Below are 23,579 nucleotides of genomic sequence, written 5' to 3' on the forward strand. Positions count from 1 at the left end.
AATGTAATTGTGAGTGGAAATTTGTGAGAGAAAATGCAATTGTGAGGTGAAATTTGTGAGTGAAAATATAATTGTGAGGTAAAATTTATGAGAGAAAATGTAACTGTGAGTGAAAATGTAACTGGGCGACCCACCCGGACGGGGGTGGTGATCGCTGCAGCTCCCTCCAGCCCCCAGACACCCAAGCAGGGGGCAGCAGCAGCAGCAGCCGCCCCCCGTCCCCCCGCGGCTCCCGCCCCTCAGCGAGCCGGGGCCGAGCCTCGCTCCGCACCCGCGGAGGCTGCGCCCCCCCCGCGGCTCTGACGCGCGGCCAGCGCCGTCCCCCCGGGCCGGGGGGCGTACGGGAAAGGGGGGGGAGAGGCGGAGCGGGGCCGCGGATCCCTCCCCGCCCTCCGCACCTGCCCCGGCCCCGCGGAGGAGGGCGCGCAGCGGCGCGGGGATGCGCGGCCCTCGGCGGCAGGATGCGGGAGGGGAGCGCGGGCGGGCGCGGCGCGGAGAACAGGACGGGCAGCGAGCCCCCGCTGCATCTCTTCCCCGCGCCCGTGCTCACCGGCATCACGGTGGCCTGCGTGGTCCTCTTCGTCATCGGGATCTTCGGCAACCTGATGACCATGCTGGTGGTGTCGCGGTTTCGGGACATGAGGACCACCACCAACTTCTACCTGTCCAGCATGGCGTTCTCCGACCTGCTCATCTTCCTCTGCATGCCCTTGGACCTGTTCCGCCTCTGGCAGTACCGACCCTGGAACTTCGGGGACCTCCTCTGCAAGCTCTTCCAGTTCATCAGCGAGAGCTGCACCTACTCCACCATCCTCAACATCACCGCCCTCAGCGTGGAGCGGTACGTCGCCATCTGCTTCCCCCTGCGCGCGAAGGTGATCATCACCAAGAGGAAGGTCAAGCTGGTCATCCTCATCCTCTGGGCCGTCTCCTTCGTTAGCGCCGGCCCCATCTTTGTCCTGGTGGGGGTCGAGCACGAGAACGGCACCAACCCCCTGAGCACCAACGAGTGCCGAGCCACGGAGTACGCCATCCGCTCGGGGCTCCTCACCATCATGGTCTGGACCTCCAGCATCTTCTTTTTCCTGCCCGTCTTTTGCCTGACCGTGCTGTACAGTCTCATCGGGAGGAAGCTCTGGAGGAGAAAGAGAAAGAACATCGGTCCGAACACGGTCATCAGGGACAAGAACAACAAGCAAACTGTGAAAATGTTAGGTACGACTCTTCGTGCTTCCAGAGGGTCTGTGTGCTTGTGTGTGTGTGAGAGAGAGAGGAAGACCGAGAGTGCTGGTAGGTCACTATAATCGCTTCTAAGGGAAAGCATTTATTTAAAATGCTTCAGACAAAGGGCTACACTTCAAGGTAGTGGTAGAATAACTCTCCCCTGTCCTTAGATTTATTTCTAATGGGTTGGAGCTGGGGGCTCTAAAACAGTTAAGCAGATTTTAATAACAATCTCTGACAAAGACAAATACTACAGTTACAATTAGCTCTTGCCCTGGAGACTTTCGAACATCTTTGCTCTTTGGTTGTGGATACCGACATTATTTACAGAAGGATAGTTTATTTGATTTTTAAACAAAACTACCTCTTCTAAAACCACAAAGTTGAGCTGTAGACTAAGCAAGCGGGGACGGTATGGTGCCCTTAGTTTCAAATGAAAAGGATATCAAGTTTCTAGCAAATTGGGGATATTTACCGGCATGGCTGTGTAAGCTCATGAAAACTGATGGGCATTTTTGTATTAGAAAAACACCGGCACATGCTGAACAGTGAGCATTGTGTCTCCTTTGAGGTCTGATCCTCTGAATTCTCACTGGTTTCAAGAAAACAGGATTGGAGTGATAGGTGCTGTCATTCTTAATTCTGTGTATTTACATTGCCGGATGGCTTAAACAACAACAGCTATTGCTGCCACACAGAAACACAGATTTTAACATCCCGATGCTGCAAGCCCTCCCAGTGAGAGCATGTGGTGGGAGTTTGAGGCACAGAACCAAAAAGTTGTTCTGCAGTTCAGTGTCTGGAGGCAGCAGGGTCCTGCTGCTGCGTGCTTTCATTCAAGCCATAGTCCCCTGTGTGTGGGATTTCCGTGGGTCTGCTCCCGGGGATGCCTTACATGACGGTTCCACAGGCAGCAGCTCCGCCGTGCTCATTTCAGCCAGGCAGAGGTGACGGGCTAATGAGCTTGAAGAAGAGGTGGCAGCGTGTCCTAAGTAGCTGAATTATTAAATGGGAGCCTAACTGATCTTTTGTTCGTGCCCTGCTTTATTACTATGCAACAGCAGCAAGAATAATAAAACCCGCGGCACGCTTTGTGCCCTTTCAGCTACGTTTTATGATCAATAGAATTACTTCATTTGGGCAAACGTGACCTTGGAAGTAATTCATCATTTACACTTCTAGAGTTTCGGGATTATGAATCTCTGTTTACAATAAGTGAACTGCTAGCATACATTACTACTGTGTTTACATATCTGCATACTTAACCATAAAGAATTTCAAAACAATAACGGCTTATTTCTGCCCTGGAGTACTGCTGCAAGCATTACAGTATTTCAGACACCCTTTTTTAGTTTTGCACGTCTGAGAATAGCAAGACAGTAGTAGCAAGACTGTCCTCTGACAGAGAGCCAATATCTCTGAACGATAACAGTCTGATGTTAGATGGAAAGAAAAGAAGTTAGCGAGGGCTCAATACTAGCAGATGCACAAAGCAATCTGGTCTCATTGATTTTAATTTTCTGCTTAAAATTTAGAAGGCACTTTCTAAGACTTTAGCAGGTCATGGAACATAAAGTAAATGGGATTAGCATCAACTTTTCTTCTAAATTGAAGAGAAACATTATGCTTCTAGGACCATAATTAAACACCTGAATATATAGCCTGACTTTCAAAAGAGCTATCATACCCCATTCCTGCTGAAATCAATGTGGTTCTGCATGTGTGAAGATCAAACTGCATCTTCCAAAGCCTGACTAGGAGGGTTACGCATGCCCACCTGTGAAAATATTAGCAATGCTTAAAATTCTGTTTATAATAGCCACAATGGTAACATTCATTACATGGATTAAATTCTAGAACGCAGAAGCTAGTGAGCTAGGTAAACATTATCTAAATTGTGCAGGTGGAGAAACTGAGGAAAAAGGGCACTAGTTGGCTCAAGAAGATGCAGAGCTGGAAAACAGATACTCTGAATTTCAGCTCTGTGCTTTAGAGTCCATCATAAGTCCTACATAAGTATCTATGTAAGCATGGGAATGCTTTTTCATAAAGTTTTTGGGGAAATATGCTGATTACGATCCCTCTTAGCTCTCTGAATTTTGTATCTGCTATGTGTTGACATAGGCAAGCAGGACTGTGAACAAGAGAGAACAGCTTAACTGGGAAGAACTGCTAAAAAATGTCAAAAAACCTTTCCTGAGTTTTCTGTGGTTTTTGTTTGTTTTATATTAATAGATATACAGAAAACAGTATGAAAAATAACAAAGGTCAATAGCACGCAGTAAGTGAACAGAAAAAGTTTCCCTTTCTCTAGGATGGAAACTGAAATGGGCCAGTGTTCAGGATACACATGTTCCTATTACTCTACATGTATTTTATATAATACATGTATATACATATGCATAACCATAGTGACAGTGTAATATTGCAGATACGCCATGTAACTATAACTATGTAGTTACACATTATGTATTTACTTTTCGTGGAGTAACTCATGTTCCAAAACACAGACGAACTGGAGGGGGGCACCGCTGCCTGTTGTTACCTTGGTGTACGTGGGCTACTGATCCGGATGATGGCTTATTTTATCTTTGGGCCTCTGCCTTCAATCATTTTGCTTCCCAGTGATTACATTTTTCATTATAACCCACAGTGTTGAGTCTATCACATTGTATATATTTTGCTTTGGTAGATGAAGATGATAGATTATATTACATTTTTTGTCACCACTCTGATTCCTGAATTCTCTCCTTTTATGGAAAAGATAAGTTTGATAGTTCAGAAGTGTGCTACAGCACGCAGCATACAGGCAGGTTGTTCAGATACGATTAATTTCTATTAAGTATTGCTAATTTATACTGTCAGAAAATGTACTTGAGATAAAATGAAAAATTATGGGGTGCATTGTCACACTTTTTTGAGATTATTTCGTTACAGAGATAGAATGACATTTCATTTAAATCACCCATATTTCCCTACTCACACTTAACACACTTTCTTCTGCTGTTTTCATTTTAGTTGTGGTGGTATTTGCTTTCATACTCTGCTGGTTGCCTTTTCACGTAGGACGATATTTATTTTCCAAATCCTTTGAAGCCGGATCCTTGGAGATAGCAGTGATCAGCCAGTACTGCAACTTGGTGTCCTTTGTCCTCTTCTACCTTAGCGCCGCCATCAACCCCATCCTCTACAACATCATGTCCAAGAAGTACCGAGTCGCCGCTTGCCGGCTGTTTGGACTCAAACCCCTTCCAAAGAAAAGACTCTCCAGCACGAAGCAGGAAAGTTCGCGCGTGTGGACAGAACCGAGCGTCACCACATGACACGGCGTGCAGAGCTCCAGAGCATCGCTTTCCAGCATTACCCAGAAAGCCATAACGAAAGAGACGCGGGGCGGGAAACACAAATCGAAAAGCAAAGCTGTACTTCTGTCGTCACCTGGATTTGCTGAAAGACGTGACGCGGGCAGTTAAGGATTTTCAAAAACTGACTAGTCCTTGAGAATATCAAAGGAGACACACGGTTACAGAATTTGGTGACACTCGAGTCATACTTCTCTGCTGCTTTTGTCCATATGATTTTTTAATGCAGGGGAGCTAGGTTTTCCCATCTGGAGCAGGCAAACGTAGCCCGGCTCACTTGAGAGTTTGTACGACTTCAGTAGCAGCTAATTCGGGCTGAGTTATTACAGAGTTAACTTTAATTTTCCTAAAAATTTGGCTAGCATGTAGCCAGACCCTAAAGAGAGAAAAATCTAATTGCCTTTTTAGAGTAGTAAACATAGAATTTGATACACTTTTCATAATCCAGATTTTTAAATAAAGATCAAAAAGGAAAGGAAACATACAAATGGATAGTTTTTAAACATGCTAAAAATAAATGACCCTTATGTCATGTCTGAATAGAAAGGAAACAAAAAAGTACCTTTATAGAAGCAGCTTAGAACGTGGCTGTGCTGAAATATTTTTTGAATATTTATCAGTGGGACAAGGACAGTGCTGACTTCAGGACTGCAGTGATGCTATAAAAACTGGGAATGCGATCTCCCACCAAAGTCATTTTTTTTTACTAGCTAATTCATCTGTACTTGTTCTGTTCAGCTTGACTGTGAACGACTCGATGTAGCCAAACTTGGAAGCTTTTAGTTGTTCCAGTAGTCGTGCTGCCTGTGGCTGCCTGTGCTGACGCTGTGCCCCACCATACCCCAGTTTGTCAGCAGTGTGAGGAGGGGGCTCCTGCCCGCGGAGCACCACGGGCTCTTGCTGCGGGCGCAGCAGGCTGTCAGAACCCGGGGTGCAGTCGTGCTGGTTTGCTGCAGTGTGAAATTCAAAACCGCGCTCATGTTTCAGAACATTTTTAACTGAAAAGGCCTGAAAAAGAAAGAGAAAAATCTGCATCAAGACACACAGGTGGACACATTCTCATACTTGATCCATAAAAATCTTAAACTAAATCAAGTTTTATAACTGAAGTATGCCACTCAAAAACAAAGCAACCCGGAACGCTCTCCATCCCTTACGCTAGTACGTATGCCTTACATCGCACCTGTTGTCACACCAACACGTGGAGTTTGTGGTCCAGCTAATAGAGCTTAGGGGCATGCATGTGCAATAGCAGCTTTTATTTATTTGGTTCTAGTATTTATTGCCAGCTGGTCCACAACTGAGTCTACAGAATGAATTGTCTGTTTGCAAAATTCCCGTTGCCTTCAGCCTCCTATTACCGCCCATGGGCCACATTCTGCCTGTTCCTCTTCAGCTGACAGTGCTGCTCAGGTATAAGTGAAAAGAGAATTTGGCCTATTCTGCATATTCTGTGTCTTTGGTACCACACAGAGCTTCACTAGGGCTGGCTTGCTCCCCCCTGGCATGCTCGCTGCGAGCGCAGGCTTGATGCGAGGACTGAATGCAGGCGCACAAGTTAAGGGGCAAACCACAGAACTAGCTGGGGAAGCACAGCAAACGAGAGATGCAAAAGGACAAAATAGTGAGACAAACTTCGTTTGAATCTCTGGAGCGGACTGAGGCCCTGGCTGGTGGGTGTTAGGAGAGCAGCAGTGCTGTAGCATCACCCCCTGTTCGTCTCTAATCACTTCTGCCTTTCTGTTCGTTTTGTTCTTTCGGTCGTTGCCAGCTGACATTCAGATCTGATGGCAGACATCGTGCAACTCAGGGAAACCAGAAATAGGGGAATCTTGAAAAGATTGTAAAGATGTAAGCTCACTACTAACATGTCTGTGTAAATGAACTGATGACGCACCTGACATCACATACGTGTTTCAAGTTTCAGCTGTGTCTGTGGTATTAAATGTGAACAGAAAAAGAAATAAAGTCATGAGACCCTTCATAACCCTGCCGGATCGGTGCTGCTGCGGGCGGGCTGCAGGAGCGAGCCATCGGATGTGCCGGGCACCGGCGCACATCCTTCCTCAGCACGTGGAGCTGGGCAGGGCTGTGCACGGGAACCTGGTTTATAAACCAGAACAGCCGTAACGTTACAGCCCCTGGGGCAGGCACGCTCCTTTTCTGCATGTTAACTACGGGTGTACAGGTCATTTCATTTCACCTAGCATTTCTTCAGGAGACATTGTAAACTAACTACACCGTGACTGTGAAATTGGCAGAACTCTGTGCATAGAATGGAATTTATAACATTTAATCTAGGGTCGCAAAAAGAAGCAAGGGGGCTGGCTTCTTGTGCTGAGGGAGGGCAGGACTTCTCTTCGGTTTCACTTAGGAAACGGCCTTTGCTTTGCAAGTCATGGAGCATCTGGCCAAATCTAGCAAAATGCATGCAATTTTAGGAAAGAAGAGTAGCCACCTCCATTTGACTCTTGCACCAAGCAAGAAAAGGTTTCAGACAGGGAACGTTCACGCTTTACATGCACACTGCAGCAGCCACTCCTGCAGGTTGCACTGTACCTCCTGTTAGTTCTGCCTCCCTTACCTATACAGAAATGCCAAAGTCAGGGGAGTTGTGCTTGCTGGCGTGCGTTGACTCCAGATAGTGACCAGGGTCTGCTTCTTCAGACAGCTACTGGTGCAAAATGAGCTGCTCTCACCTGGAGGACAGGCAACAACCACCTGGATAACCTGCCCTTTTGCATCATAAAATCAAATACTGCCAGCTGCCTCCAGGAGGACACACGCCTCTCCACCACCACTGTGGGATGAGGATGGAGCTGCCTGCCTCAAGGGTACGTTATAGCCTGAAGTTTTAGGAAATAAATAACTTCATTTAAAAAATAAAAATGTGATCAGGATATCAGGATATCAGTATTTCTAGAACAGCTGGTTCCCTTCCCCCTGCAATTTTGGGTCTGGACGTGGCTGTAGAAATCTGTGGTACCTGCAGTGAAGACAAGAGCCCTTGCAGGCGCTGGGCTATTCAGCGAGCGCGGCGGGCAGGGAGACTCCGCAGGAAAATTGCCTGCAGGCTGCAGAGCCATATGCTGCATTTCTGCAAACCCTTCCCCATAGGAACAAACTTGGCCAGTTCTGATCAAAAAAAAACATATAGGGACTTTGTGAGTCAAAATATTGCTGTGTTCTCACTGCCCTCTGTGTGAGAAGCCATATAGGAAGTAACGGGAGGCTCATTCATTAAACAGCTCAAGTTTTAAAAGATTTTCCAACTCTACATTTTGTATCACAGCTTCACAAATAAACAGGAACAATTTGGCAGCATTTTATTTCTTGGCAGCATGTTGAATTGGCGATAAAATAGGTCAAAAGCATTTTACCAGAAAGCTCCATTCATTTGAGAAAAATACTTTTGATAGAAGCATGCACAGGCAGAAAATCATGTCCTATTGTATTGCTTGCCAAAAATAAAATATCCTGGAGAAGTAGCACTTACGTGTCAGACCTGGAGCTGCTAGATGCTCGGCATTTATGTATGTTTGTGTCAAATTACATTTGCCTAAGCCCTATTTAAAGCAGTTACTTACCCAAATACCTTGAGAACCTCTCTGTCCATCATTGGCCTACGGCAGCCGCGGTGCTGCAGCCGGTTCCCCCAAAGCCACCCGCTGCTGCCCGGGTGACATTGCCACGTGAAGCTGGCTTCCAGACGAGCTGAAGCTTCCATAACAATTAATGTTTGCAGTTTCATTTGGATGAGCTTTTCTTTTTCACTACGGGAAGCTAACGTAGAGGTAAGCTACAGGTTTCACGTGTAGTTTGCTATCATCTCTCTTGGGTACTTCCACACAACTCACGTGAAGGTAGGTTTTGGTCAATGCTTTTTGGTGGGCTTCCATAGCAAAAGTCCTGGCGTGGATCCGTCCATCTCCAGCCCCCCGGGGCTGTGTTTCTTCGGGCTGGGTCCGTGATCACACCCCTGCAATTGTGCGAGTAGAGTGAAAGAGGAATAAAAGACACTCCATCTCAGATTAATGAAGGTTTATGGCTTGTTGGACAATCACTTCTGCTTGCTGCTTAAGCTTTAGGCTGAGCTCAGTATGTTTCTAGCTCCAGCACACACTATGTACGTCAGCGTTAGCAAATGTAACTCGTAAACGCCGACACACGCTCGCTGTCCATGCACGTGTGAATTCAAGCCTCGTGGTGGGCTTCTAACGAGCTCTCTCGCCACCTTTCCCAGCAGAAGGTCTCAGTTCCCTTCCACGTCGGCATGACACAGCCCTTTCCATCTCAGCTAGGGGCTGGTGCATGCTGTGACTTTCCAAATCAGAGCAAAATTCAAAGCGTCCCATTAGCCCTGTATCTGGACCAAAAAAACCCCAACCAACCAGTCCCAAACCTCTCTACCTGAGGGAAATGCGGCGTTTGGCCCCCATTTCAAACAACGCTGCATGAAAGAGCACTGCTCCCTTTTCTTTTCCTCATGTCCTGCTTGATTGTCAGATGATTGCAGAGCTGTACATGAGAAAGAACAGGCGTGGTGATTTCTAAGCCTCTGTTCATGCTGGCCTTCTCTACGTGGCCCCCTTCCACACACTGCCCAGTGCTGCAAACCACCCCTCAGCAGGGTGGGGTGGAGTCAAACCCTGCCAGCACTTTCTGCCGCAGGCCCACAGCACGACCAGCTCCCAGGTGCCAAGATTTAAACACCTGCAACACCCCCATATTACAAAAGGCAGCAAAAACTCGTGCTACAAATTCTCACCAAAAATTAAGCCAATATTCATGATCACACATGGGCGTGGATTCTGCCTGGTCAATAGCACCAGGGGACTTGTAGCAAGCAGTGACAATGCAATCGATTGTTGTAAGATTCCCTGTGCTGCAAAAGGTGCGACCTTCTGTTTTTGGCTGCACAGGAACAAGTGCTCAGCTGTGGTTCTGAGCCCGCTGACCGACCACCAGCTCGTGAAGGAAGCGGGTGGGCGGCACAGGGGCTGTACCCGGGCCGTGCATGGCGTGGGGCTCCTGCCTGGGCAACCTCAGAGCATCTCCAGCCTAATGCCAATACATGAGGGGAGAAAAAAAAAAAAAAAGCAACAACATTTCAGATACAGTCAGATCACCACAGCGGTTTCTTCCTCATAAAAGCCCTTTGGCTAGAGGAACCTTGGTCAATGGCCCAGCTGAGCTGCTGGGCACGTGGAGGCGAGAGGTCCTGAGACCCCCCCGGGCCTGGCCTGCGGGTGTCTTGGGGAAAAAAGGGCACTCTGAGGCCTCTGTCAATGAGCACAGTGTTTGCACTGGATTAGGGTGGGATTTCGCCACTCTGTTCACTTGCTGATCCTCACGAGACTTCTGCCTCCCTCCTGTTTGCTCTGTTTTGTTTGCAGAGAGTAAGTCTTTATGCAACAGAAAGTGAGGGAGATGAGCCAATAAAATAATTACTAAGAAATGACATCCACTGAGCACATTGACCCAAGCAGTTACTTATTAATCACACTAGTAGACCGAAAAGTAGTTTAGATTGCATGCGATACAATCTACACTAGCAATTAGTACAACCAATATAACTACTCAAACCAACAACAGCACGTTCACCTAAATAGCAGCAGATAGCCAGCTAACCTGCTGTGTTTGAAAGCGTCTTGTCAAACCTCGTATTTGTTTTTTTATTTCACCCAGCCAAGAATCCGCACATTGAGAGAGCAATTGTCAAGAGCAGAAACAGATGCAATCATTTAGAACTTATTAAATGTATTACCAATAAGATAGCCTTTTCAAGGGATCTCAGCTGGCTTTCTGCTCAGCCATAAAAGTATTAAACCAAAATGTCCATATCCTCCTCTCTGTTTACCTGTGGTTCTCATTTCTGAGAAGAATAAGAGCTGACATTTATATCTTCACTCCAAGGAAGGTGAATATTATGGGCAGAGAATATAATTTCTACACCACTTCAAAGAATTATAATACATCATGAATTCTGCAATAACTATAATTCCAGAAAAATATTTATACAGGAAATATAATTCACAGATAAGATTTCTACAGTAATTTCCGCATGACTTTTCCCTAACGGCTGCCAGCAGGTGGGCGAGCAGAAGCGGAGGCAGTGCGGGGCCAGGCCTGGCAGGCGCAGAGCTGCTCAGCACCACTTTGATGGGAGCCCTGCTCCCGTGATGGCCGGCCTCAAACAACCCAGCCAGGTACCCGGGCCATGCTGGAGCCCTGGGACACACGGAATGAGGGCTCAGGCCATGCTCTTTCCCTCAGGAAGCCCCTTAAGCTGGCGCTCCCGAAGTGTTTTATTCTCAGGGGTGTTTTCAAACACTGCTGCTATGCCTCAGGACAGGAGGGAGAGGCACAGGTGAATTGCACTCGCCTGGGGCAGGCAGGAAGGCCTCAGGACAAGTCCCGCCTCCCTTCAAGAGCATGTTTTCTCCTCAGAAGGAGCTGTTTGCGCTAGGCTGAATTTGAGCGCCTCCTAAAATTCAAAGGCTTGAGGGCGTCTAGCAGGAGCAGCTCGACAGGAGGCCACTACACGGTGTAGGGGACTGACGCTGGCTGCCGCCCCGCTCACTTTCTGTCCTGCGGTGCCTCCGGGCCCGGCCTCCCACACAGAGACCCCTCCGAGGGGCTCTGCTCTCCTCCACCAAACCGCACGTGCTCCCAACTGGTGACAGAGGCTGAAGACAAAACCACAACAAATTTTACCTGATTCGTTTTCGAGCAGGCTCTTTGATTACCGAGAGGAGACACAATTGCTGCTGCTATAGAAACAGCAGCCTCCGGCCCGGCGACCACGCTCGGCTGCAGGCGGACCTGGAGATTGCTCGGTTTGCGAGGTGGGGCACGGCCTGCCGGCCTTGGTCGGCTCCACACGAGCCCAGAGGTCAGTTGTAAGGCCACGGAAATATCTAAAAATACAAGCCCCGGCTCTGTTCCAAAACTTTTCAAAGCAGATTATTTTCCAACACCGATAGAGGCAAGAGATGGCGTTAAACACAGTCCTGCCCGAGCAGGGATACTGCTTGCTCTGTAGTGCATTAATAAAACAAAGTCCACAGGAAAGTTCGTGCTACCCACCCACCCCTGTCCAGTCTGGGTGTGCGATTACAACACAACACAACACAGTGCTCGGATGGTGAACCTAAATCCTCCTTCACTGTCCTGGGCTTGCCAGGCTCTCACTGTTCCCCGTCATCCACAGACAGTCATGGGAGCTGGGAACTGAGGAGTGGGTGAAATAAGAGAGCTCTTCGGGTAACAAAGCGCTGGCTACTTGTCTACATACATCTTCAAAAGATTTGTTAGAGAGAGGTTGTTTTGACAAGCACCGCTTAAATAAATAAATAAAGAGCAACCAAGGGGAAAAAAACAAAAACAAAACAAAAAAACCCCACTACATTTCCTTCAGAAAAACACTCATGCTTGCAAATTGCAGTAATGAAAAAAGTAAACAAATAAAATGCTGTATTTATGCAGTGATTTGAAGAAGAGAAGCTGTTTAAAAAATAAACACTGTGTTTGCCATGGGACATGTATACATACCGGCTTAATTCTCTATGACAAGTAATTGAATTTATTGTGCATAATTAATGGTAAGTGAAAACTTCTGGTATTTTAAGTGTTTATTTAATCAGAGATATCAAATCCAGGTATATTTTTACCGTCATTAAAATTTCAGGCAAGCTATTCAGAAGAAGTGACTAAAACACCTCAGCAACTTGTCTCACCCAGTAAAGGACACAGGAAAACTCAGCTCCTAAATTCCCAGATAAAGATCAGGGCTGAGTGCACTGCACCCACACTCCAAGTTCCCAAACCCCAGCCCACTCCAGCAGGAACTCGATATTCTCGGGGAGGATTTCACACTGAAATGTTATAGCAGCCTTCAGATGTGTGCTGCAGCTATGGCCCTGTGCAGGGACGGCCAAGCTCCAGCTTTCCAGGGGCGGGATGGAATTGCCACGTGTTTAGCTCAATCTTAGAAAAGATCTCGCTTAAATCCCTTGAGTGAAAAGGGACTGAAAGGCTTCTCCACGCGGCCACAGAGACTGCAGCTGTCAAACTCTCCAGAAATCTCCTGCTGAGGTTTCCAGGCCACTTGTGTAAGCCACCACAGAAGGCCAGGTCGCTGAGCAGTGCCCTCCCTGAGCCGGGAAAGTCGGGCTGTTAAGAGAGGCTCCGGCTGCAGGGGGGAACCGGGCTGCAGGGCCATGGCCACTTCCAGACAGCACCGGGGCTCGGAAATAGGCCAAAATGCTCATCCTGGTGAAAGTAGTTAATCCGAAGCTCAAAGTGGAGGATCTGGGAGACCACAGCAACGCTACAGAACAAACCACCCCAAAAATTGCCCTCTGTACTCTGGGGTGCAGCCTTGCGGGGAGACCCGGGGCACCGACCTGCACCAGCAAGCACTTCATAAATGATTGAAACCTTTCCAACTACAAATCAGAAACGTCCCAAGTTAAACTTGGGATTCTCACTCCTGCTTTCGGTTGCAGTAACATCACCTGAGTACCAGAAAGGGCCACCCTACCAGACTGAAAGGACTGTATTCAATGAAGAAAACTCCTGGTAATATCAGAAAGAATTAAAACATTTATTGGGCATAAATATATTACATATACACTACAGATACAGTTAAGTCTTACATACATAGTGTAGTATTTGCAAAATCTATACATTAAAATTGATATGGCAGTTTTAATACAATGCATATGAAATAGTCTAAAATTTACAATACAAGAAAACTTATGATTATTTTTTTTTAAAGTTGAAAAGCTTGGAATGTATGTTCCCATAGTGAGGTAAAAACTTTTTTTTTTTTTTTTTTCAATTTAAAGAACTGTGCAAGGATAAGGTTCATACACATTCAGTTAGGGCACTTCTCAATCGTGACACTGAATACTGAACTACTGTAGCCAACAAACAGGATTAGAAAACATTTCAAGTTCATAAAGAAAAAGGCAGAACAATATAAAAACATCTCTCTCCTTCCTTAAGGGCTGTAAATATTTAGTGTTTCATTCTACCTTTTTTTGCGTGTGTGTGTGTGTGTTCATTATTTCTTTGAGAGCAGAGAGCTCTTGGAGTTGATTCAGTGCCTGATGCCACCGGATCAAAGGGCAAAAAGACATATGGGGAAGACAAGGCATCAGCAAACTGCGGGAATGGAAACCCAAACAGAAACGGTTTATGATCTGTGATGTTAATATATGAACCACAGCCAGTTCACTAAGGCAGAAAATACAAACTAAAATAATGCCAAGGTAACTGATTTAGGGCCTGCTCCAACTCCTGCAGAACACTTCGTTAACCCCGGGGTTGGAGTGGGCATTGTCACAAGCATGATTGCACAGGGGACCGAACAGGTTGGCACTAGCAGAAATGCTTGAAGTCTATCAGATTGCTTCTCTCTGCGCTTCTGCTTGCTGCTTTTAGTATCTTCGTACTGCAAGCTTTCAAAATTGATCAAATTATATAAAGCAAGTTTTTTTTTTTTCAATTTTTCTTTTTTAAAAAAGATGTCAAGCTTGGGTTTAATAGCAGCACTGCTGAAACAATACTCCAAAAATAAAAATGGGACTCTACTCAGATTTCTGGGTTTCCAAACGAGCAGTCGTTTCATGGTTTTAAAAAATACACTTTCCCCACCCCTCCATTGAAAACAGCTGTCTATGCTTTGCTCACAAAATACAGATGCAAGGTCACAAAGTTTCATATCACAAATAAATTTAAATAAGATGTAAATAAATTTGACAAGCCATGACTTTGGCAAAAACAAAAAAATATATATATTTAGCTCAATTCCATTAGTTTGCAAGGCTAAATTAAACTAATTATAGTCAATAACAAAATACAGAACATTTCTAATATTTGCTACATCTAGAGAGGCACACAGAATAATTCATTGATCTTAGCACTTTCTTTCCAGAGATGATTATGTTTTTGGATACATGTAAACGTTTGAATCACTGATAATGTTTTTTGGCATTTAATGTACTAGATGCTCCCATCTTCAAAAACACAAGAAAATGTAAGAAGATTAATAATACTAGGAATGCTGCCAGGTAAAAAGTTGACCTAAAGTACAACAGTATAAAACAGACAAAATATAACATGCTACAGGGGGTGGGGAGGGGAATTAGTACATAAGTACACTTTTTATTTTTTATTTTTTTACAATAAATAAAAGATTGCACTGTAATTGGTATTTAAAGTACTGTATGCAGTATATAGTATAAATAAACCTAAAACAAAAATAATGTTGTTTTTCCCCATTACTTTGGTTAAGGGAATATTATGCTAGTATAGGACACTGAATCCTAGACAATGGAGACAGAGCACAAAATAGCTAGGACAAAAGCAAAACCAAGTAGCAAAAATATACAAAAACAATAGGCAGGGAAATACACTGTGTCTGTTGCACCCTTTTGGAATCTATTTGCACCTCCAGCTCACTTATGTCCCTGAGGTACTCGCACAATGTTGACTTAATATAAATAATCCAATGACTCAAGAGTTAAAAAAATCTATCTTGATGGATTAAAATGTGTGTCTCAGAAGAGGCAGGTAGGAGGGGGGGGAACACAGCTGTAAGAGCGAGGACTATACCTCTGTAGGACTCCAGTCCCAATTTTGCAATGTACCAAGTATTTCGATTAGCCCTGTGTTAAGAATAATGTAGGCACCCATTTAAGGTACTTAAAATAAACAGATCCCATTTCTGATACTTCCAAGAAAGTTCTATAAAATCAATACCCCTCCAAAAAACGAAAGATCAACTGACAGTGAAGTTTGCTTACATTTAGTGTAAATCTCACCTAATTCAGTAGAGGCAGTAAGCTGTCACCAGCTCTAATCATATCAATCAGACTGAACATAATAGAATAATATCTACTATTAGATTAGGAATAGTTATATACAGTGACAAACAGACAAGTTAAAGCAGCTTTTAAATAGCTGAACATGGGAATAACTAACTATTGCACAATGCCCTCTTACTTAAAATTACTGCTAGGAATCAAAATGGTAAAAAATCTATAATGCTTCATAATTTATATGCAGTTTGGTTACTTGATTTCTTATACAGGCAGTTCATAGTGTTGTAACTGTAAAAATAACAGGTTTTTAGACTGCAGGATACTGTTCCGATTTAAATGCACTAAGCAGTTAAAATAACAATTTACTTTTTATCTTGAAAAAATGGGGCAAATGTAGTGAATAATTCATAGGCAACATTGCTAATACTGTTCAATGAAGACCTGGTATTGCTGACTAACACTGTATTCTAGTCTTACCACTATACACACTTGTGACTAATGTTTAGGAGAAAAAGAAGAAACAAAAAAGTGATTCAATTAAAATTTCCTAAATAGTAAGATAAAATAAGAGACTGTAAGAACTTCAGTGAAAACAAAAACAAAACCACGATGACAAGGCAAATTGGTGACATTTTTGAAACTGTGAAGGAAAAAAATCTTGCTTTTGGTATCTGGTTTGCTTATTTCTCCAGTTTGACCACTTCCTAGTTTTGAATTTCAAAAAGGTGCATCAAAACACTGATTTATCTTTCTTCAAGCTAGAACTGTAAAAACAAGAGAAGTATATAAAATGCATGGTAGAACAAAAGGATTTCAAAAAGGAATATCTGAATAAATGTGTGGATTATAATGCGTAGCATTAGTTAAATTTGTATCTCAAACTTCCATTGAATTCTCTACTTCATAAAGAAGTATTGTAATATACAGGCGAATATAATTGACAAACTTGCAAAGCCAAGAACGATGAGGGCTGCAAACTGTTCATCAGTAGGAATCATGTTCTTTATCTTAGGATTATCTATGCTTCCCATTTCTCCCGCAAGCATGATCTCGTTTCGCTGAAGCATAAAGGCAACGGATGGGCTGAAAGGTCCACTAAGTTCCTGTGAGGTATCCAAGCACCGGCGACACACGCAGACGCGAAACCGATAGTCTGTGTTGACTTGAAGGCCTGAGATTTGGAACGTGGTCTCATCTCCCTTGTACACCTTCAAAACAAAACAGCAAGCACAGTTAAATATAAAAAGCAGAACCACCTCCGCTTTTTCATAATATCAGAACAAATTCAAGAAGCGTATGATGTATTTGTCGAGTGAAACATGAGTGTAAATAGTCCATTCTAAGTAGAGGCAGAGGAAACCTGTACATGAAAGGGTCCTGCATTTCATACAAAGTCACAAGTTGTAATAAATTAAGGTAGATTTGGCAAGGATTTGGGCCAGGAAGTTAGGTCAAGTCTGAGTCTGGTAAGGAAATGTTTCTGCAGGCCTCAAGGGAAGCCTCTCAGGAGGTCAGGGTAGGCCTCAGCAAAATGGCGGCATGCAGAGGAACAGAACAGAGATGTCCGACCATGGCAGGTCTCCACAGAGAGCTCAGACTGCACGCACACAAGAACAGACAAGACTTCAGGCAACATATCATACACAAGACATGCTCATCTTTTGTGGGTGTGATAAATACCACAAACATATTTCTGTACTGTTAAAATGTGACTACATGCTTAAAATGTCTAAGACGTAAGCACCATATTTGGCCCCAAAATGAAGAAAATCTGCAAACTAAGTTTATTGCAAGACATTCACTGCACAGTCATAAAAATCATACAAATATTATTTTAATATACTTTCCTCACATTTCTCTCAAGAGTCAGCAATTATGCCAGAAATTACACTTTCTGAATTGTGGAAACAATAAAATATTATTAAGGTATAAAAAGCTCCTCTTGGTTGCATTGTATTTTGTTCTTTAACAATCCAAAATCCATGATGTATTTATGCTAATCAAATGTAGGTAACTTATGACTCAGAGCATGAGTCACAGTATGAGAAAGAAGAGAGAGAACTGAATATCTCAGAGTTTTGCAACTCAGATGGAAAAAGACCACTGGAAACACTTATGAACTCTGAAAACAAATAACCAGTCAACAATTTATATAACGCAGGGTTGCTGAAACTGGTATTTTATTAAATAAAAAACAAGGTGTCACAAAGTGCTTTTATCTCCTAGAAAAAAAAAAAAAACTCAACTTTGGATGCTTCTTCCTTTACTCATTTCACCAGTTTCCTTCTCCTCACAGCAGGAGCAGGAAGCTGAGTGCTTCTCTGCCCTCCCGAAGGTAAGAGCTCTGGCTGAGAGACGGTAACGAGGGAAATTAAAACTGAGCCGACAGAGGACTTCCTGTGTGTTACTCCAGGGTAGGAAACAAAATCAAAACGAGACAGACTCAGCTAAACACCACTTAAAGAACGCAACTTTCCTGCCCATGCTTACCCCTGAGACTCATCCTTCAGTTAGGAAGCCAGTCTGATTGCCTGGAAAGGTCTAGGACAAAAGATCAAGGTTTTCCTTCCATTCATTTTCTCTCCTCCTTTTAAACTTTTAAACTTCCACAATTTTTCCAAATACAGTTTGAATGATGGTGACTGAGGTTCCAGACGAAGAACTCCAGTAACCAGCTGGTTCCTGGCCCCAAGACGTAAAGCAAGAAGCAGCGCTTCAACAAAAGTATTTTACCTTCATCACGTACGCTCAGCATTCACAGGAAGTTCATTCTAGCTCAAGTGACAGGAGCACAACGAATTCATGCTGTAAATGTCTGCAATTAACCAAAGCTACACGCCACTGCCTTTCTTGCAATCTTTGCTCATCTTCCCAAAGCCACCGAGAAGCAAGCCATTAAGGTACAGTAATACATCACAGGAAAAACAATTACAAGCACTGTAGCTGCCCACAGAATTAATGTGAAGGCTGAAACATCTGTTTGCAAAGCATACCTCTTATCAAGAAAGTCCCTGCCACTGTATTTTCCAATGGCAATTGGCAACGTTCCTCCACCAGACCCATCAGAATTCTTCTACTTCAGGGACTTAGCTAGCCCCCCATTTCTGTAGTCTCTAAGACATCACAACCCAAAGCTGTACAACACAGCTGTAAGCAATGTGTATTTTTGGTGCTGTTGTCATTATTAACTTCCTTTCAAAATGCGTCATCAGAGGAGTTTCACATGCCTTTGCCATAAAGTAATTCATTTGCCACAAACAACACTACTTCTAAAACAAAACAAAAATCCAGTAAAATCCAAAAACTGAATTTTAATTTAAAAAGTACCGTCTAAACTTCCAAAAAGCACATTTCACAGATACTAGGGATTGGATCTATGCAACCTGTCTTTGCATTGAAAAAAACCTCTGCAGTTGTTTCTGTTACTTGTTTCGGTGTGTCAGGGTGGTGAATACTGGTGTAACTGGAGGCTAAGGTCAGCTAAATCAAAGACTTGTATCTTCATTACAGTCTAATAAATACAGATGGCCATTCAAGACAGCTACTCAACACTACTTCTCAGAAAAAAGCCAGTCAGCCAAGTGAAAGAACGGTGCATCTTTAAAGAAAGCTTGAGGAACAGTCAAAAGTACACTGGCTACATGAATATTCAATGCTGATAAAGACAAACCATTTCCTGTGCTAGAGCTAGGAAGGTGGTGGAAATTGTCCTGCTTTCGGTGAAGACTGTTAGCACCAGTGGAGCTATGTCCCTTCTCAGCAACAGGCAAACGACTCTTGTGCTTAATTATCATCCCTTCGGACAGCAGCCTCTGCATCCTGCACAACTGGCTGCAGCGAGCGCCCTTGAGGGCTATGCAACAGAAGGCACTACTGGCCTGAGCTCAGTTTTGCCTGCCTTAGTGTCCACGCTGAATTTTGTCTGCCTTAGTGCCTCTCGGACCATGCCAATCTAGGGCAGAATGCCCTGAGCACAAACACATATGCTTGGCTGTTAATGCAGTTACACTCTGTGAACAGACTTCACATACGCAGCAACAACAAAAAAAATAATTTAATTCTTAATTTGACAATTATGTACAAGGCCTTTGAACTTGCTACGCAAAGATTAAACCCAATATGATTGTGTAAAGCAGCATTTATATATATATATATATATATACATATACATATATATATATATATATATATATATAGCACACAATGCTTTGGTGGCCACCAAATCAGAGTAAAGAGTCTACCCAATTTATCGCTTTCAGTTCCTAGAAACAGCTCTTCTGTTTAGGCACCTGAGAATATAATAAAAACATGATGAGCTTTTTGTCTTGCTCCCTCAGTGAAAATATCATCACAAGTAATAAACCACTGCTGAAGCCCCTTACGGCATGTGATACTATTGATCAAAATAGACAGCCTAGAGAATTCCTGTAGGCAAGTATTTCTCCATTTCACAGATGTCATTAAATAATTCCAAAACCCCTCAATCTTCTCCAAACAATAAAAATATGACAGCCACATTGCTCTATAAGCAACACACTGGGAAGTGTAAGATAACCTTATGTGGTGCTTGTACTCCATTGCAATGACCACTGTATTTAATAATTAATACAAGCCTGTTTTGTATGGTAATCAAGAAACAGAGGCAGGTTTCAATTTATTTAGAAAGCATGCCCACTTGAAAGGTTTTATTTCTTCTAAGTCATTTGACAGATTTCTCTGTAAGAAACAGTCTGGGCTTCTTATTTTATCCGGACTCATAATCAGTGTCACTCACTCCACTGCTGAGATGGTCTGGAACACTTTAGAGCTGTGTGGACAGGAGGTGGGCTGCACTTACATTCTCTAACAAAAGTAAATTATTTGTTCCGTCTCATTACACAAATCTGGCATCAGGAGGCAGAGAAAATACTCTACATAAATAGCACAAAGACTAAATGTCAACGCATGTTATACATATTATTCTGGCTTGTAACCAGGACGAGTGCCTTTGACTTGCTATTTAAAACAGAGAAGGAAAAACATGGATTTGTGGATCAGAACTTTAAATTAAATTAAAACTTTAAATTAACAGTGCACTGAGTGTGTTTCAGAGATTGTGTGTGTACTGAGTCTGAAACAAAGCACAAACAATAAAAATCAGAGCTTGGTAACATCGCCTGGATTCTCCCAGGCATCCACCTCTTGGTGCAGAAAGGCCCTCAGGACTTCAGCAGCCTTTCCACTGCGCTGCTGGGACGTTTCACATTTTTCCAATGCATTTACTTTCATTTGGAAAACATTTAGGGACAGTTTTCTTCCCAGTACAGTTGTGGCAGAAGCTCATGAAACACAATTGCCTCCAAATTCTCAGAAATTTCAAACGTAATTTTTTTTTTCCTCACAGGCAATGATTTAAGGATGAACGAGCTTTAAAACTTGGCACTCTCATTTCCCTCGGACATCTCTTATGAAGAGTTGGCTCCTTAGTGATTTGATCCCCAAAGCTGTTCATGTAGGAAACTAAAACTTAGGCTGCCGTGTGCTAAGAGAACATTATCCCAAACTTCACCTGCTTGTGCTGCACAACCCAGCCCCTTGCACTCACTTGAGGTTAAACCTATGCAAAGCTGAGGATGATTTCAACACAACTGGAAGCTAAGTTCTAACTGAATAAACTCTGTCAGACAAAACTGCAGGAAACACAAAATCCAATCTCAGCCAGTGACTCCTGGAGTTTGCAGTGGTTTACTTCCTGACTTGTAAACAAGGAAGATCTGATTTCCTAAAAGGAACTGTAATGTCACATGGCACTGCTTTCTGATGTATCCAAATAAAGCCTACAAATACACAAAAAAAAAAGGACATATTGCTCAAGAAATAGGAAAAGGAGCATTCAGTATTTTTAACATGGTGTTTAGGTAGCCAAATTACTATCTGTTTAGCTCCTGCAAATCAAATTCATCAGACACAATTCTCAGTAGAGAAATATTTACTCACGAGTTCATCCAGAAGAGGGCAGGGATGCCTGTAGTCTGAAAGAAAGGGTGTTTGAGTACTTTGACACCACCTCTGCAAGGTCAGATGGCAGAGGAAGGGTGGCTTACGGGATGTGGAGGGCTGCATCCATGCGGCTACAAGTAGAGGCAGGCAGTTCAGGTGTGATGATCAGAAACTACAGGAGCAGGAGCTTTACCCAGAAGCATGTCAGTGGCTAAATTTGCAGCAGGGGAAGGAGATGCTAAAGCAATTTCACATATTTTGTATGTTAATGAAAATTATTATTTTATATAGTCTGTATGTGTTTTTACAACGTAAATGAGGCACAAGTACAGCACAGTGGGTTCCTCCTAGGTGTTCTTACATCTCTTGAGAGCATCCCTAAGACGTACATACACTGCAGAAGATGAGGGAACTCAAACTTGGAGAATTAACAGATGGCAATGCGACATGGTTTTCTCCAGTTAATGTTTTACTTCATAGTGAGTTTGCTATATTCATTCACTTTAGATATAAAACATACTAGACAGGTGTTACGATGCCCTCCTTTAAACTGTTCCACAGGTAGTCCCAGAAAAAACAATCAGCGTGGTGTCCTGCAGAGCTACACTGTGTGAACGAGAGAAGTGAGAAACATAGCCGCTTGTTTCAGCACACACCCTACTCTGTGCCAGGAAAAAATGAAGCAGGCTACTTCGCGCTTAGTCAGCACAGCGTGCCCACGTGGATTTTCTCTTCTCTGAATGAAATTAATATGGAAGAACAACATATTCTGCATCTTCTGGAAGGCTTCTGAGCAAACAACTGGGTCAAGATCCATAGTATAAAATTCTTCCAGGAATAGTAAGTATCACAACCATGCAGTTTGAGGGACAAGTTGCATGAGCTTCCTTTAGGAGTCCAAGCAGACTCCACGCTCAGCACTGTCCCACTCTGTGTGCACAACTGTTCCCCAAACAGTCACAGGATATGGTTGTGTTTTCACATGTCAAACACAACCATCCTGAAAAAGATCTAACTCAGTTTTCATGAAGATAGGATCTTTCTTTTGGAAAGACTCAAATCCATTATGGAAAGCATGCAACATTCTCGGCCATAAAACACAACTGCACTAGTTTAAAATACATAAGAACAGTATGAATGCAAAGCCAGTACTGCAAAGGGCATATTGACATCTTCCTATTATGTCTGTCAGAATAACAGAATCTTTGCAGAATTTCCTGGGGGGGGAACACAGACGTGTATCAAACATTCTCCCATCTCACACACACAAAATAGACTCACAGCGATCATCATCTTGATTTCTGCTGTGCAGTCATTTGTACAGATGGTAATGTTCAGTAAACGCTTTCCAGTTTAATTGGTTTGTTCTACTCCAGGAGATGCCTGTACATGAACTTACACTCGTAAGCTTTTATTTATTAAAACCCTGAAAACAAGAATTAGAGCTTTGAGCTAAAATGAAAAAAACTTTTTTGGTCAACTATTAGCTATATTCACCTCAAGTAAATCAATTAGGAGCAGGCACAAGATGTGGCTCCATGGATTTTTAACACATCTTCCTAGTTAAAACCTTTTAAAGTCTTGGCTTAAATAGCTGCCTTTAAATTGCTGCAAATAAAGTGATGTGACTATTGACAGGATTATGGACTTGTAAGAGAAAAAGCTTTTTATGTTCATTAGTTGAAAAGTTAAAATTTTAAGGTAATTTTAAAAGTGAATTTTTATTTGGTGACAAACATAAATAAATAACTTCGATCAGCGAAGCCGATTTCTGAGACAGTGAGCTGTGCAACTCTCCTCTTCCACGGCTGGTTATCGGCTGGTCCAGCCACAGAAGTCACGGTGTCAGGCTTTGAGAATCGCAGCCGGGAGCTTCTTCCAAGTGAGTCACTTGCGAGAACACAAGTGAAATACCTCTCAGCATTGTCATGCTTCATGTGCTTATGAGAAACTAAAACCAGTATCAGACCCTGAAGACAACTTTTAATTTCCTTTATTGCTGGTGTTTTTTCACACCATTATTTTTTGGCTACAAAGATTAAGCCATCAGCTACCTTAAAGAAACATGAAGCCATGCCCAGTTCTCCACAAGGATCGCCAAAACATTTTAAGCACTGAAGCTATGCTCACTAAAGCTGTACATGGAGATTGTGTGTTGAGGCTACTTGTGAACAGCAACAGC

At 43.3% G+C, this 23,579-nt stretch overlaps 2 protein-coding genes across 4 annotated transcripts in view; one reads left to right on the forward strand and one right to left on the reverse strand.

Moving 5' to 3' along the window:
• Positions 1–461: 461 nt before the first annotated feature.
• GHSR (growth hormone secretagogue receptor) lies at positions 462–4,547 on the forward strand. Its single transcript, XM_035557343.1, has 2 exons — positions 462–1,215; positions 4,243–4,547. The coding sequence occupies exons 1-2, from the start codon at positions 462–464 to the stop codon at positions 4,545–4,547; spliced, it is 1,059 nt and encodes a 352-aa protein (XP_035413236.1).
• An 8,625-nt stretch (positions 4,548–13,172) lies between these two features.
• FNDC3B (fibronectin type III domain containing 3B) overlaps positions 13,173–23,579 on the reverse strand; it is a 185,338-nt gene continuing 174,931 nt past the window's right edge. For all 3 annotated transcript variants that reach the window (XM_035557360.2, XM_035557361.2, XM_035557362.2), the window contains one exon: positions 13,173–16,626. In XM_035557360.2, the coding sequence (XP_035413253.1) occupies positions 16,315–16,626 (312 nt within the window). In that variant the 3' untranslated portion in view covers positions 13,173–16,314. The remainder of the gene's footprint in view (positions 16,627–23,579) is intronic.

The sequence above is a fragment of the Cygnus atratus genome, chromosome 9 (genome assembly GCF_013377495.2).
Source record: "Cygnus atratus isolate AKBS03 ecotype Queensland, Australia chromosome 9, CAtr_DNAZoo_HiC_assembly, whole genome shotgun sequence".
NCBI lineage: Eukaryota > Metazoa > Chordata > Aves > Anseriformes > Anatidae > Cygnus > Cygnus atratus.

Bases quoted from the DNA above. Each gene is read 5' to 3' on its own strand.
- GHSR (XM_035557343.1), top strand. From the start codon at position 462: ATGCGGGAGGGGAGCGCGGGCGGGCGCGGCGCGGAGAACAGGACGGGC. The intron at 1,216-4,242 runs GTACGACTCTTC...TTTTCATTTTAG, and splicing joins GCAAACTGTGAAAATGTTAG to TTGTGGTGGTATTTGCTTTC.